The sequence below is a fragment of the Alosa sapidissima genome, chromosome 14, assembly GCF_018492685.1.
Source record: "Alosa sapidissima isolate fAloSap1 chromosome 14, fAloSap1.pri, whole genome shotgun sequence".
Classification (NCBI taxonomy): domain Eukaryota; kingdom Metazoa; phylum Chordata; class Actinopteri; order Clupeiformes; family Clupeidae; genus Alosa; species Alosa sapidissima.
The window spans coordinates 26,373,193-26,386,813 of NC_055970.1; the positions used below are offsets into that span (position 1 = coordinate 26,373,193).

Here is a 13,621-nt window from a genome sequence, read left to right on the forward strand (position 1 = left end):
GGTCAGGGGGCCCTGAAGCCCAAGCCTTTGCATGGAATCATTGCCTCAATATCAACAAATCAGGATGTAGGCTATGAATCTGATTAAATTTAGTATTGGCCATCCCCAAAATGCCCCAGAATACAGGAAATCACATTAAACAAATTAAAAAATGTCTGGGGGAGGACCCCCAAACCCCCCCTCCTACATAAGCAACAATTAGTGGGGGGCCCTTAATACATCTGGGCCCAGGGGCCTGAAAGTTCATAATCCGCCCATGGTAGCCCCTCCTCTCCCCCTTGGTCTTGACCCCCGTCTCCCCCTTCCTCTTTCCTGTCTACCGGTAATATCTTTATGGAGAGAGGTAGGTTGACTGATTGCAGCCTCATAAGCAATCTTATAAATATTTCTATTAAACATTGTCATCCATAAGATTGCTTCACTTTATATTGTTTGTATTCAGTTAATATATATTATTTGTGAGTTATTTTTTGTGACTTACTTTCTTTTTAAATGCATTGTTTACATACATACCTCCGTCTAGCCACATGCCAAAAATAGCCCTACAGCGATGTACAGTAGTTTAGCTAGGTAGCTGGGATAGCACATTAGCACCTGCAATATACAGTTATATGTGTGAACTTTTTCAGCAGCTATTGGCGAACTCACCCTGTACTGTATGCTTTGCTGTGCGTGTGTGCAGGTATGTTTTGTTATTATTCTTCACTTTACATGCATTTTTATTTTGCCTGTCTAATATCTTTATGGAGAGAGGAGCTATTGGCGAACTCACCCTGTATGCTTTGCTGTGCGTGTGTGCAGAATAAAACTTCAGCAGTATCCCGTGCTCGTTTTGGGTCTACCCAGTTACAATGGTGCCGTGACCCTTGGTTCATCTGATCTGCGCTCGCTAGATCACCGTGGGCTGCTGCTGTTGGAAGTTACTACCACAGCAGCCGCCGTTAGCGACAGCCGCTAGCTACTGGACAGTACCTCCTGCATGAAAGCCTCCTCCGACGCGACTCCTGTTCAGTGACGTGTGTGGCCGAATTTATAGGCTGGTCTGTGCGTGAGTCATTGACATAAGATTAGATTAGTATTGTGCATTCTAAACATTGCTCAGCCTGCACTAGTATTTTCCTTTTGAGATATTACTTATATTTTACTATTGAAATTAATTATCTAACTGATTTTATTTTGCCTGGTTTTCTACTGCATTTTCATTTGAAATAATAAGCCAATGCTTCTCAGTTAGTGATATTACATCACAAGTTACATATGGTTTTGAATGATCCAGTAGCAAGTTCCACCCCCATTACCCGCATTGTTAGAAGCTCACCAGAACAGGTGACAAATTCAGTTGGCTATCCTACCAATAGACATGCAGAGCAAGCACATGACATTAATAATAAAATGCATCACTCTATACCTACCATTCATTCAGACCCAGCACATACTCCACAGACCTGTTCAGAGGGCTGAATGGATGCCTCAAGGCTGAACGTGGTTGTCCAATCAGATATTAAACCACCCCCATTCTTCAGAGGTGACCGTACTGACACATGCACTGTCCATGCATGGGAAGATTTGATGCAGGCTTACATTCGCCAACGTAAATATAGTACTGCTGAAATGTATGATGTGATAGCAAGCAGACTGATGGGAAAAGCCAGGGACATTGTAAAGGTTTCACTACGTAGCAACCCAGAAATTAACCCCTGTAGCCATCCTGCAGCTGTTTTTGATATACTGAAGCAGAACTTTAGTGAACTCCCATACTCTGGCATGCCCATGGCGGACTTTTATAGCACACTTCCAAAAAATGGTGAGAGTGCACTGGACTACTGGGTGTGACTGAACAAGGCTATAGATGTTGCCGATGAATGTCTCCGCAGGCAGGGTAGATGTGTTGAGGATGTGAGTGCTGAAGTTGTGATGGTGTTTGTTACTCACTGCCCAGACCCTCACCTGGCTATGTCTTTCAAATATAAACCAGCTGGGAGATGGACAGCCCCTGAAGTGCAGGAGCGCTTAGATGATCATCAGCGAGATCTCATTCAGCAGCACGCAGGCAGAGATGAACCATCCTGTACAGTCACCCGCAACTGCGCCGTTGACTGCAGTCCGTTCAGAGGAAGAGCCAGGTATGCGTGAGGTGGTAAGTATGCTGAATAAAGTCATCACACTGTGCTCTGCTCCCCAGTCACTCTCACGTCATCTCAGCCTCAACAGCGCCAACGGTCCTCTCAGCCTTAAATGTCTTCTGCATGCAGAGTATGCAGCAGCACTGACCATTCCACCTTTAGCCATTGCAGGCTACTGAAACTCTGTCCTCACTGCTTTCAACCAGGTCATTTCAAACATGATTGCCCGAGTGCCTCTCATCCGGCGGCAGCATCTGCACAGGCCAGCCGCACTCCGTTAAACTAGATGCCCCACGCTGTGAGAGGGCAAGTGTGTGTGGTGGTACAGAAGCCCTCATGAGAGAACAAGATCTGCTTTACATCTACAGTAACTACAGTCGACTTTTGCAAGCAGGACAGGTGCAGATTCTCATTGGCTCGCAGAGACTTGAAGGGTCAAGTGAGCTGTTTTATGCACCTGTGTTGGTGAGTGGCAAGGTCACTTTGAGAGGAATGTTAGATTCTGGCTCCATGTCTTGTACACTTAATGAAGAGGCAGAGAAGAGACTTCAGGTTTCTGGTGTGCTGCCCAGTGCTCAGTTAATCCCTGGGAATGTGGTGATTGTGGGTTGTGGTGGCTTAACAACGTATCCGAAGTGCTTCTATGATCTTTATTGTACCCACTCTAGTTATTGCTGGGCAGAGAGATGACTTCATAATTGGTACTAACGTGATCAAGTCTGTTCTACAAAACATGAGAAATAAGAAAGAATACTGGGAACTAATTTCCTCCAAAAGCAGTGACCCTGAATGTGAGCGCTTCATGGAGCTACTGAGCTGTGTGTCACGGTGGGAGGGCCCAGGTGAGCAGGACAAAGTCGGAACAGTGAAGCTGGTGCATAGTGTTACACTTCTTCCAAAGCAAGAACACCTGGTGTGGGGTAGGCTACCCAATGATGTCCATGTGTCCCCTGGTAGCACCATCATTGTTGAGCCTACTTCTGCCCGCTCAGCTCCAAAGCACATTATTGTGGGAAAGCTTGTCACAGCTATGTGGGGAGATCGCTGGGTCCCGATGAAGGTTTTTAATCCAACACTGGGACCTATCACTTTGCGGCGCAATGCTAAGATAGCCAATGTGTTCCCGTGTCTAGCAATGGAGGGCTTGAACATTGCACAAGGACTGTGTCAAACCCAGGATGTTGCCACTAACCCAGTGTTGTCCAGTAGTGTGCACACTGATCTGGTTCAGGCAATGAAGGATGCTGGTTTGACTGATATTGACTTGTGGCAGCCGTGGCCCACTGCTTAGCACTCTGGACTTGTAACCGGAGGGTTGCCGGTTCGAGCCCCGACCAGTGGGCCACAGCTGAAGTGCCCTTGAGCAAGGCACCTCACTGCTCCCTGAGCGCCGCTGTTGTTGCAGGCAGCTCACTGTGCCGGGATTAGTGTGTGCTTCACTTCACTGTGTGCTGTGTGTTTCACTAATTCACGGATTGGGTTAAATGCAGAGACCAAATTTCCCTCACGGGATCAAAAGAGTATATATACTTATACTTAATTCTTCTTCTTATACTTACTTCTCAAAAGACTCGCTTGACTGTGGGAAGGTTAAAGACTTTGTTCACAAGATCCACCTTTCAGATGACCGTCCTTTCCGGCTTCCCTATCGGAGAGTCCCACCAGCACACTACCACAAACTGAGGCAGGTGCTGAACGAGATGGAGGAGCGGGAGATCATCAAGAAGTCTGTGAGTGACTATGCCTCCCCTCTAGTCAAGGTCTGGAAGAAGAATGGGGACCTACGTACAGTATCTGCACAGACTTCAGGTGGTTGAACGCTAGGACCATCAATGATGCCCACCCTCTGCCCCATCAGAGAAGTGTTACTTCCTGAGGCAGTCCGTTAAGTGTTTGGGCCACATAGTGGACAGTAATGGGGTTTTTGGGCCACATAGTGGACAGTAATGGGGCTTCAGTGGATCAGGACAAAGTTGCGGTGATTTCATCCTTTGAGAAGACTGACTTGTGAGATGGCTGCACCCCGACCCTGACTTCTGGTCTGCAGAGGATCACAACAAGTCTGTGGATGTTCTTGTAATCACAGACCATTTCACAAAGCTCGCCCAAGCGTTTCCCTGTCGGGACCAGACAGCAAGAAAAGTGCCGAAGACGTTGTGGGACAAATTTGTTTGTGTGATCTCCCTGATCAGGGAACAAGCTTTGAAAGCGAGCTGATTGCGGAGCTTCTTCGCCTTGCTGGTGTTTCAAAGTCTCACACCACTACCTTCATCCTATGGGGAATGGTGAGACTGAAAGGTTCAACAGGACTCTGGGTGGCATGCTCCGCTCCTTGCCTCCTAGACAGAAGCACAAGTGGCATCAGATGGTCCAGAAGATGACGTTTGTTTACAACTGCACGGCCCATGAGACTACTGGTTTTCCTCCTTTTTATCTCATGTTTGGCTGTTCCAAGGCTGCCGGTGGACTTGATGTTCCGTAGTGTTTTGCTGGACAACACAGTGTGTGACTATGACTCCTTTGTGGAATCTCTAAAGGTCTGCCATGTCAGTTGCCCAGAAACACACAGAGTCAGAACAGAAACACCAGTCAAGTCAGTACAACAAGAAGGCCAAAGGTCAGCCATTGTCAATAGGAGACCGAGTGCTGGTGGCGAACAAGGGCTGCCGCAGAAAGCGTAAGCTAGCAGACAGGTGGGGAGACACCATGTACACAGTCATTGCTGCCAAGCCAGTGCTCTACGTTTACAGGATTCATGATGACCTTGGAAATGAGAAAGTGGTGCATTGTAACCTGCTGCTGGAGGTCAATTTTCTCCCTCTGAGTGAGAGGCTAGATGGAAGCTCCATGGAAGGTGGCGAGGCAGATACTGATTCTGTTGAGAATGAGCCTCACTCTGTGCCTGCAGTTCTCAGTGATACAGTGTCTGTCCATCCCTTGGATGAAGCTATCTCTTCTCTTGATGCAGATAGTGGAGCCCGTACTTCATCATCGGTCTCACAGCATCACTCAGATGTCACTGCAGGGTCTACAGAAGACCTGACTGATGATCCTGGCTTGGTCCAGTCTCCCTCTGACTCCCCTCCTGAGCATGGTCTGACTGATGCTTCTAGTCACATTCACATTAGTTCATCTACACAGCCACACATTCCTATTTCACACACCACACATGCACCACACTCACCTCACACTTCTAGATTTGGTCGGGTTATAAGGCCTGTGTGTAGGTTGATTGAATCTATGGTTCAGCTTCAATCTGTTCTTAGTGATGATGTCCCTGAGGGACATGTCATCCATGTTTGAGTATTGTTTTCTAACCCTGTTTATTGACCTGGTTTAATGGGTTGTTATGGGTTTTAGTAAAGTGTGCATTACTTTTGTGCTTCTCCGTTGTGGTATAGTCTGTAGGCCTTAGTCTAAGGGGTGTATACGGCATCCCTGTTTCCTATACAGAATTCTGAGACTTGATCAACCTCTGTATTCTTTTAGCCTGATGGGGTAGGCAGTTTTCTATGCTGGAAGGTTTTAGTTCTAATGGCCTGTATACCTGATGGATGTTTGCAGATCTTTGTGCAATTCTGAAGGGGTGAGTGTAACAGGTTAGACATTATACTTACTGTATGAATCACATAATTGCACAATAGATCTAGGTTATCTAGTTACAGTTTAAATCTATTCAATTTATTACACGCTGGTATTGAGGGTCTCTAGTAGCCCCTCCTCTCCCCCTTGGTCTTGACCCCCCTGTCTCCCCCCTTTCTCTTTCCTGTCTAATATCTTTATGGAGAGAGGTAGGTTGACTGATTGCAGCCTCATAAGCAATCTTATAAATATTTCTATTAAACATTGTCATCCATAAGATTGCTTCACTTTATATTGTTTGTATTCAGTTAATATATATTATTTGTGAGTTATTTTTTGTGAATTTACTTTTTAAATGCATTGTTTACATACATACCTCCGTCTAGCCACATGCCAAAAATAGCCCTACAGCGATGTACAGTAGTTTAGCTAGGTAGCTGGGATAGCACATTAGCACCTGCAATATACAGTTATATGTGTGAACTTTTTCAGCAGCTATTGGCAAACTCACCCTGTACTGTATGCTTTGCTGTGCGTGTGTGCAGGTATGTTTTGTTATTATTCTTCACTTTACATGCATTTTTATTTTGCCTGTCTAATATCTTTATGGAGAGAGGAGCTATTGGCGAACTCACCCTGTATGCTTTGCTGTGCGTGTGTGCAGAATAAAACTTCAGCAGTATCCCGTGCTCGTTTTGGGTTATCTTTATTAATAATCAACACAACACAGAAGTCTACCCAGTTACCCATGATTACAAACACTCATTCCTACTTCCATAAGCATCCATGCATTCAGTCATACATAGACACTCATTTGTGACACACATTCACTCAGTAAAGCATGTCACATGTCCTTCAGACCACCATCACATCTCATTATTTCTCTTCAGCCCTGCAGGAGCTCTCAGTAACGTGCACACACACACACACACACAGAGAGAGAGAGCGAGAGAAGACACACACAAAGACAGAGAGATAAAGAGAGAGAGGGAGGGAGAGAGAGCGAGAGCAAGAGAGTGATAAAGATATAGAGAGATATATGTGTATGTGTATGTGTGTAAGCCTTCCAGGAGTAACACATATACACATATACATACTGTACTGTACACACACACACAGAGACACACACACACAAGACAAAGTGCAGGTAGATAATTAATGGAGTATGTAGATGAGCAGTGGACTTCAAGGGAAAAGAAATGCACTGGGTTCATGTCCTTTGTTTGTCTTTATTTAGCTGATGAATTGAGCAATAAGTTGTTGCTAGGCTACTTGGTTTAATAATCTAAAGGAACAAACACAAACCCCCACAGGATATGTGGTCTCTTTGAACAGTCATCGATTAGGGGCTTACTGAGAATGAGGAAGGTGACGGTGGGGAAGATGAAGATAATGGGGGGCAGCAGAATCGACTCACAGTCTGGTCAGGTTGTACAGGCCACGGAAAGCGTTCGGGCTCACCACACGGATCAGGTTGTGCTGAAGATACCTGTAAACAACACAACCAAATAAAACAGGAGGAGAAACAGACAGGTCTACAACTTGTCTCCACTCCACACATCCACATCTGCTATCTGTACACACACCAACATAAGGCACCATGAGTGGAACCGACAACACTCATTCAAAACAGTCATCAGTCAAACAGTCAAATCATTCAGTCAAAACACAACATGTGTATCTGGGAGTGTGTTACTTCTGAAGTAGAGCAGAGATGGAGAGAGAGAGAGAGAGGAGGGAGAGAGGGAGGGGGAGAGAGAGAGATGGAGATAAAGAAAGAGAGGGAGGTGGAGAGAGAGAAAGAGGGAGAGATGGAGAGAGAGACAAAGAGAGCCACAGATGGAGAGCAGGAGAGTAAGTAAAAGGGACAGAACAGACAGGGACTTGCCAGAAGAGTGTAATGTGGGATAGAGAAGAGACAAAGAAACAGACAGAGAAAGAAAGTTTTCAGCAAATCAGCAGAGAATTCTTCCCCTTCTGAAAACAAAGCCCTTCAATCTCCATGGCATCTTCCCTGACAGAATACTCAAGGATGACACCCCCCCCCCACACACACACACCACAGCTCATGTGAGATAACCTGTCTAAATGTATTGCTTGTGGCATGCACTCTCTACCTGTGGGATCTGGGCCTGCCCTCCCCTGGCCCCTATGCCCCCTCTGCTCCTGCAGTCTGTGGCCAAGAGACAAATGCATCCTGTTAACTCCCGTGCAGATAGGGAATGTCTCACTGCTGAGTACGTCAACAAGCGTGGGGCCACTTATTCACTCTGGATTCCCCTTGCCCTCATCTGCCTCCATACAGTATGTGCATGCATACTAAAGTACATGGTGTAGCATCTACTGTAGCATGCTAATGAGATTATATCACTGTCAAACACATGTATTAATCATGGGAGAAGTAGAGAAGAGTCACATGCACTTCTGTATTCACTAGATTATCTTCAACCTGTTCCCATCCTATGCCAATATGAAGTGGAGGCAGTACTTCCTGCCCGCACAGGAAATTAAGTTTAACCGCATGTCCAAGCTGCTATGTAGTACTGTGTCTCTCCAGCAAGCTTTGAGACATGTGGCAAATCACTTTCAAATCAGCAAGGGATATCTTCCCTTTTTTAATTAACATACCAGTGTGGGCTCCATAAGGGCTCACAGTGAGATGGAAGTGTTCCCATAAAACTTCAGCCACAGTTGGGCACCTTTCTTAATCTTGACAACAACAGATGGACTCTAAACACATTACAGAGCCTCACCGTGCTGGAACACAGGCCTGTCAGCAAGCTCAGACGACAACACACACATACCCCACATGGAAACTTTGCTGACTTTCGCCACTCATGGCAAATTTCCACTTTTGCTGCCATTCTTGCCAAGATAACTACAGTACATGCCCGCAAATGATGTCTCTTTAGTTTGGAAGATTTGGAAGAGCAGAGGGTCTTACAGTTTCTGCAGGTTCTGGTACTTGAAGAATATATCCGCATTCAATTTCCGCAGCCGGTTCCGCTGCAGTGACCTACAGCAGTGAGGAGAGAGAGAATATATCAGCAAACAAAAGCAGCTAAAGTGTCTGTGTGTCTGTGTGTGTGAGTGTGTGTGTGTATGTGTGTGTGTGCGCATATGCGTTTGTGTGTTCATGTATTTAAGCGTGGTGGCACGTATATGAGTTTATTTGTGTGTGTGAGCTGGTTTGACAGGTATCTTCCATCATGTGTTATGAGATAAGTGTATGGTGAGCATCTGTGTAACCTTGCTGGGTTGGAGAATTATAAAATTTCACTCTGATAAAAAAAATGGAGAGCAAGGCAGTGCACGGCTCATCTCAGCATCACCTTGGTGTCATAATGGATGTCATCGCTACGTGTCTGATACATCCGTATATTTCCCAACGACACAAACAAGCCTCTGCAGGACGTCTCTGCAGTCAAGCGCTGAGATGACTTTGACAAGATACCTGATACTCACACACTGTTCTGTACATACACGGTAGGCCTTTAATAAAAAACAGACAAGAAAAAAACTGCTTTCCACCAGCATGATTTCAAAGACCTCCCAGTTTCTGTCTGCTACTTTTCTACTTCCGCGAATTTGGTTGCTTTATTGCTTTTCTAATGGCTGCCTTGTCAACGAGCCTAAACTAATAGTAGCCTAATATTAGTGATTCAAGTAATACTGTATGTCTGCTTCTGGAGGATAGCAGACATTTTACATCAGACAGCGTATCACTTAAAACAGCTGTACTGACATGCTTGAACCATCACTGAATGTGTCTTTGACGACCACATACCAGGCTGTTTGCATACTAACCTTCAGCTCAAATGCCAGATAGGAAAGACACACACAATATGGATTATCTAAAGGGTGATTATATTTATGTGACATCTGCTGTGGTTTGATGTGGTATGTGTGTGTGTGTGTGTGTGTGATATCAGTAGGTCAGAAGGTTAGTATGCAAACACCTCCAGCTGAACCTCTCAAAGACTGAACTGCTGGTCATCCCAGCTAAACCTACCATACACCACGACATCAACATCAAATTTGACTCCCTGTCTGTTTCACCGACCAGGACTGCAAGAAATCTAGGAGTTGTTCTCGACAACCAACTAAACTTCTCAGATCATGTTGCCTCAGTCGCCCGGTCATGCCGTTTCGCACTCTACAACATACGGAAAATCAGGACTTACTTGACTCAAGATGCTACCCAACTTCTGGTTCAGGCAATAGTCATCTCACGACTCGACTACTGCAATGCCCTCCTGACAGGTCTCCCAGCCTGCGCAAGTGAAACCACTTCAGATGATCCAGAACGCGGCGGCGCGCCTGGTCTACAACCAACCCAAAAGGGCACATGTTACCCCGCTGCTCATCCAGCTACACTGGCTACCTATGGCGGCCCGCATCAAATTCAAGTCTCTAACGCTTGCCTACAAAGTAGTCTCCGGTTCTGCTCCCACCTACTTGAATGCCCTCATACAGACTTACACTACCTCCAGACCGCTGCGCTCCTCTGACGAACGACGTCTAGCTCTACCGGTACGCTCAAGCCAATCCAAACTTTTCTCATCTGTTGTTCCTCGTTGGTGGAACACACTGCCAGTTCCTACAAGGGCAGGGACATCCTTTTCCACTTTCAAAAAACTCCTGAAGACCCAGCTCTTTAGAGAACATCTACTCTCATAGCAACACTTACAACAAGTCTTACTGATCCTAGCACTCACCAGCCGTTTTAAACTGACAAGTAAGTAACTGTTAAAAGCAGCACTCACCGACGCACTTATTCTTACTGTACTCTAATGTTTTTTAAACTGTCCTAAAATTGTGAGAATTGTTCTAAAACTTACTGTTTACCATGTTGTTAGTCGCTTTGGTTAAAAAGCGTCAGCCAAATGTAATGTAATATTTCATGTGAGCCACCCAAGCAGAGAGCTCAATCATGTCAAGTGCTCAACAGCAAAGTGACGTTGACAACTACAGGAAATGGGACTGGGGGACAAAGACGGAACAGGAAACAGGAGCAGGGAGACAGCAGCAGAGCTGGACAGCAGGACGGTGGAGAAGTGCGGAGACAGCAGTGGCAGAGAAACTCACATTATGGGGACGTTCACAGACACACTGGGCACGTCTTTAAAGAGAAATGCACATCATGGTGACGTTCACAGACACACTGGGCACGTCTTTAAAGAGAAACTCACATCATGGTGACGTTCACAGACACACTGGGCACGTCTTTAAAGAGAAACTCACATCATGGTGACGTTCACAGACACACTGGGCACGTCTTTAAAGTTGGCCCCGTCGCAGTCAAGCTCCAGGTCTCTACACAGGCACTGGTCGGGGACAAGCCCCAGCACTGGAGAGGAATAACACTGTCAGAATGAGTAAGAACAGTACACACACACACACACACACACACACACACCACATACATATACTTAGCCATTTTTGATGCATGAGGCTTACAGTATAATTTCTTACAGTATTATTATTATAGTATATTACAGTATAATTTCTTTCCATAACCTATAAAACCCAGTAAATTAATGTAACATTATCATTTAATAATGAAATGCATTTTAATTGTCTGCAGCCCCTGCAGGTCTGTACCCTGTGTGTGGGCAGGTGTTGTTCAGGTGCATATGTGTCTCTCTCTAGGTGTGTAGATGGGGGCGACAGGTGACGTGTGCTGTTTTATGGTGCTGCATCAGAACCACTTCAACCTAGAACTTGAAACAGCTGCAGGCAAACATGCGTGATCTCACCCCATGATCAGATGTCAAGACAATCTGCATGCTGTCAGCATCACATATTGTATCTCAGGCTCACTGATTAGCAAGGGGAAGCTGAGCTGAAGCTAATTTCATAACCTGACAAAATCATTTCTCATGTGCAAGCATTAGTGGGTTAGTGTCATGCTCCTACAGACCACTTGATAGATTTACAGTAGTTCATGCATGAGCAAAGCTTTAGTTCACTTTGCTCATTGCCCAATGTCAGGGTCCATTAAGCAAATGTTTAATTGTTAATACCACTAATTGTTTGTTTTTAATAACTCATTATATAGTAATACAGTATACATATGCAGTATTGATGTTTTTATTTGTGCCATGGCCAACAGATCCATTCTACTGAGATGATAACCAGCTGAGTAAATTTAACTTCACTGATATAATCCAAGGGCAAATCTGTCTCAAACGTCATTATTGCCTTCCTGTCTTTGCATTTTCTGATGTCCATCTATACGGGGTCAACGGTGTTCGAAATAATAATAATAACTTGATTAACTCATTCCTGCATAACACTAGCCTGTAATGTTGGTCTTTGGACTGTTTTACTAGAGAGCAGGAGAGATAGTGTCATTACATGTGCTCACCAACTGCAGCGCTCAGAAATGCACTGTGTGGTTTAAGCATGAGGTGCGAGTCTTTCCTTTTGCTATGGGTTAATCTGTGTTGCAATCTGTAATTTTACAGCCATGACAATATCCTTTAGCAACACCAATCCCACTTGTGTCCTGCTGCTTGATCATCAATCTAAAAATAATCCACTGCCAAATAGGCTACAGAAGCTAGCTAAAAACCTGAGATTATTTACTGGGGCACAGCAGATTTGGAGACCTGCAGATTTGTAGACCTGTGAGAGACCTGCAGATTTGTAGACCTGTGAGAGGCCTACAGATTTGTAGACCTGTGAGAGACTCTCAAACCGGCTGTGCCACCTGCAGCTTGTGCCACTGGCTCAAAGGTTGTGGGGTGGATCATGCAACAGGCAACATACAGTTTTAATGAGTTTATTTATTAAGGCATTTTAAGAAGATTAGTGCATTAATTTGGGGCAGGTTTAGGCATTGATTAACACTTACCAGCAGATTAAGGGGCAATTAAAGTCAAGGCACCCTTGGATATCCAAACACGCTTTGTTTCACGGGAAACCATGATTACTGTAAGAATATTCATAAGAATCGTAGGGCTTCACAGTGGGGCTGGTGGGGGTTATCATCAGAATGATAGTCTCTAGTGTGATGTCCTTACTTGGCCTTGACTGTGCAGTGGCAGGTGAGTCACGGCTGTGAAGTGTGTGAGGACACACACACTAAGTGTCTGTGTGTGTCTTAAAATACATCTCACAGAGGGTGAGAGAGAACATACAGCAGGAAACAATTAGTATTTCATTCTATATTCATCATTAGTATTCTATTCTATACTCACCATTAGTATTCTATTCTATATTCACCATTAGTATTCTATAAATGTTTCACCATGCTGACTGTGTAACCAAGCATACAGTCTACCTACAGCCATCGGTTATCTGGTTTGGAAGTCTGTAAGGCATTTGTAACCAAGACTGAATGCATCCCTGAAAAACGTTAGTTAGGAGTGACAAATGAGGGGCTGTGATTAATACTTTCTGTGGTGTTGAATATGTTATGTATATTTCTAAAATCAATAAGCTGTGGCTTTGATATTTGCAGAGGAAAAGGCCTCACTGAGCTGTCAAGTCTCAAATAGCGAAGAAAAAAGTCAGGTTGAGCCACTTCAGTATCCAGCACTGTAGCATACATCAGCATGCAAGGACACACTGTTTATTGTGACTCACAGCTTGTGGTTAAGGACCAGGGCTGGACTGGGACCAAAAAATGGCCCGGGCATTTTTGGCCATGGCGGCCCACCATGATTATTTATACGATATGCTGAGGCACACGACATACCAGAGGATATATGCGCACATTTATCATCCATTTCGGGAAAGCAATGTTTCACTAATATTACATGATAATAATAACTGTAAGCTATAATACCTGCAAACTATAACTTTATGGCAAGCTAAAATAACACTGTAAGTTGGACACCGAGTCTACTCATAGCATTATTTGAAAACAAAGGCTATTAAAATACACACACACACCCACTGGTGACCAC

General features: G+C 44.8%; 1 protein-coding gene and 1 long non-coding RNA gene across 2 annotated transcripts in view; one reads left to right on the plus strand and one right to left on the minus strand.

Moving 5' to 3' along the window:
• rxfp1 (relaxin family peptide receptor 1) overlaps positions 1–13,621 on the minus strand; it is a 131,055-nt gene that overhangs the window by 36,292 nt on the left and 81,142 nt on the right. Inside the window, exons 4-6 of the mRNA XM_042062063.1 lie at positions 10,950–11,055; positions 8,650–8,721; positions 7,123–7,194 (exon numbers count right to left, since the gene is read on the minus strand). Of these exons, the coding sequence (XP_041917997.1) occupies positions 7,123–7,194; positions 8,650–8,721; positions 10,950–11,055 (250 nt within the window). The remainder of the gene's footprint in view (positions 1–7,122; positions 7,195–8,649; positions 8,722–10,949; positions 11,056–13,621) is intronic.
• On the plus strand, positions 266–6,445 carry LOC121682057. The gene is made up of 3 exons (XR_006022403.1): positions 266–791; positions 2,429–2,439; positions 6,320–6,445. It is a non-coding gene; the product is annotated as an uncharacterized LOC121682057 (long non-coding RNA).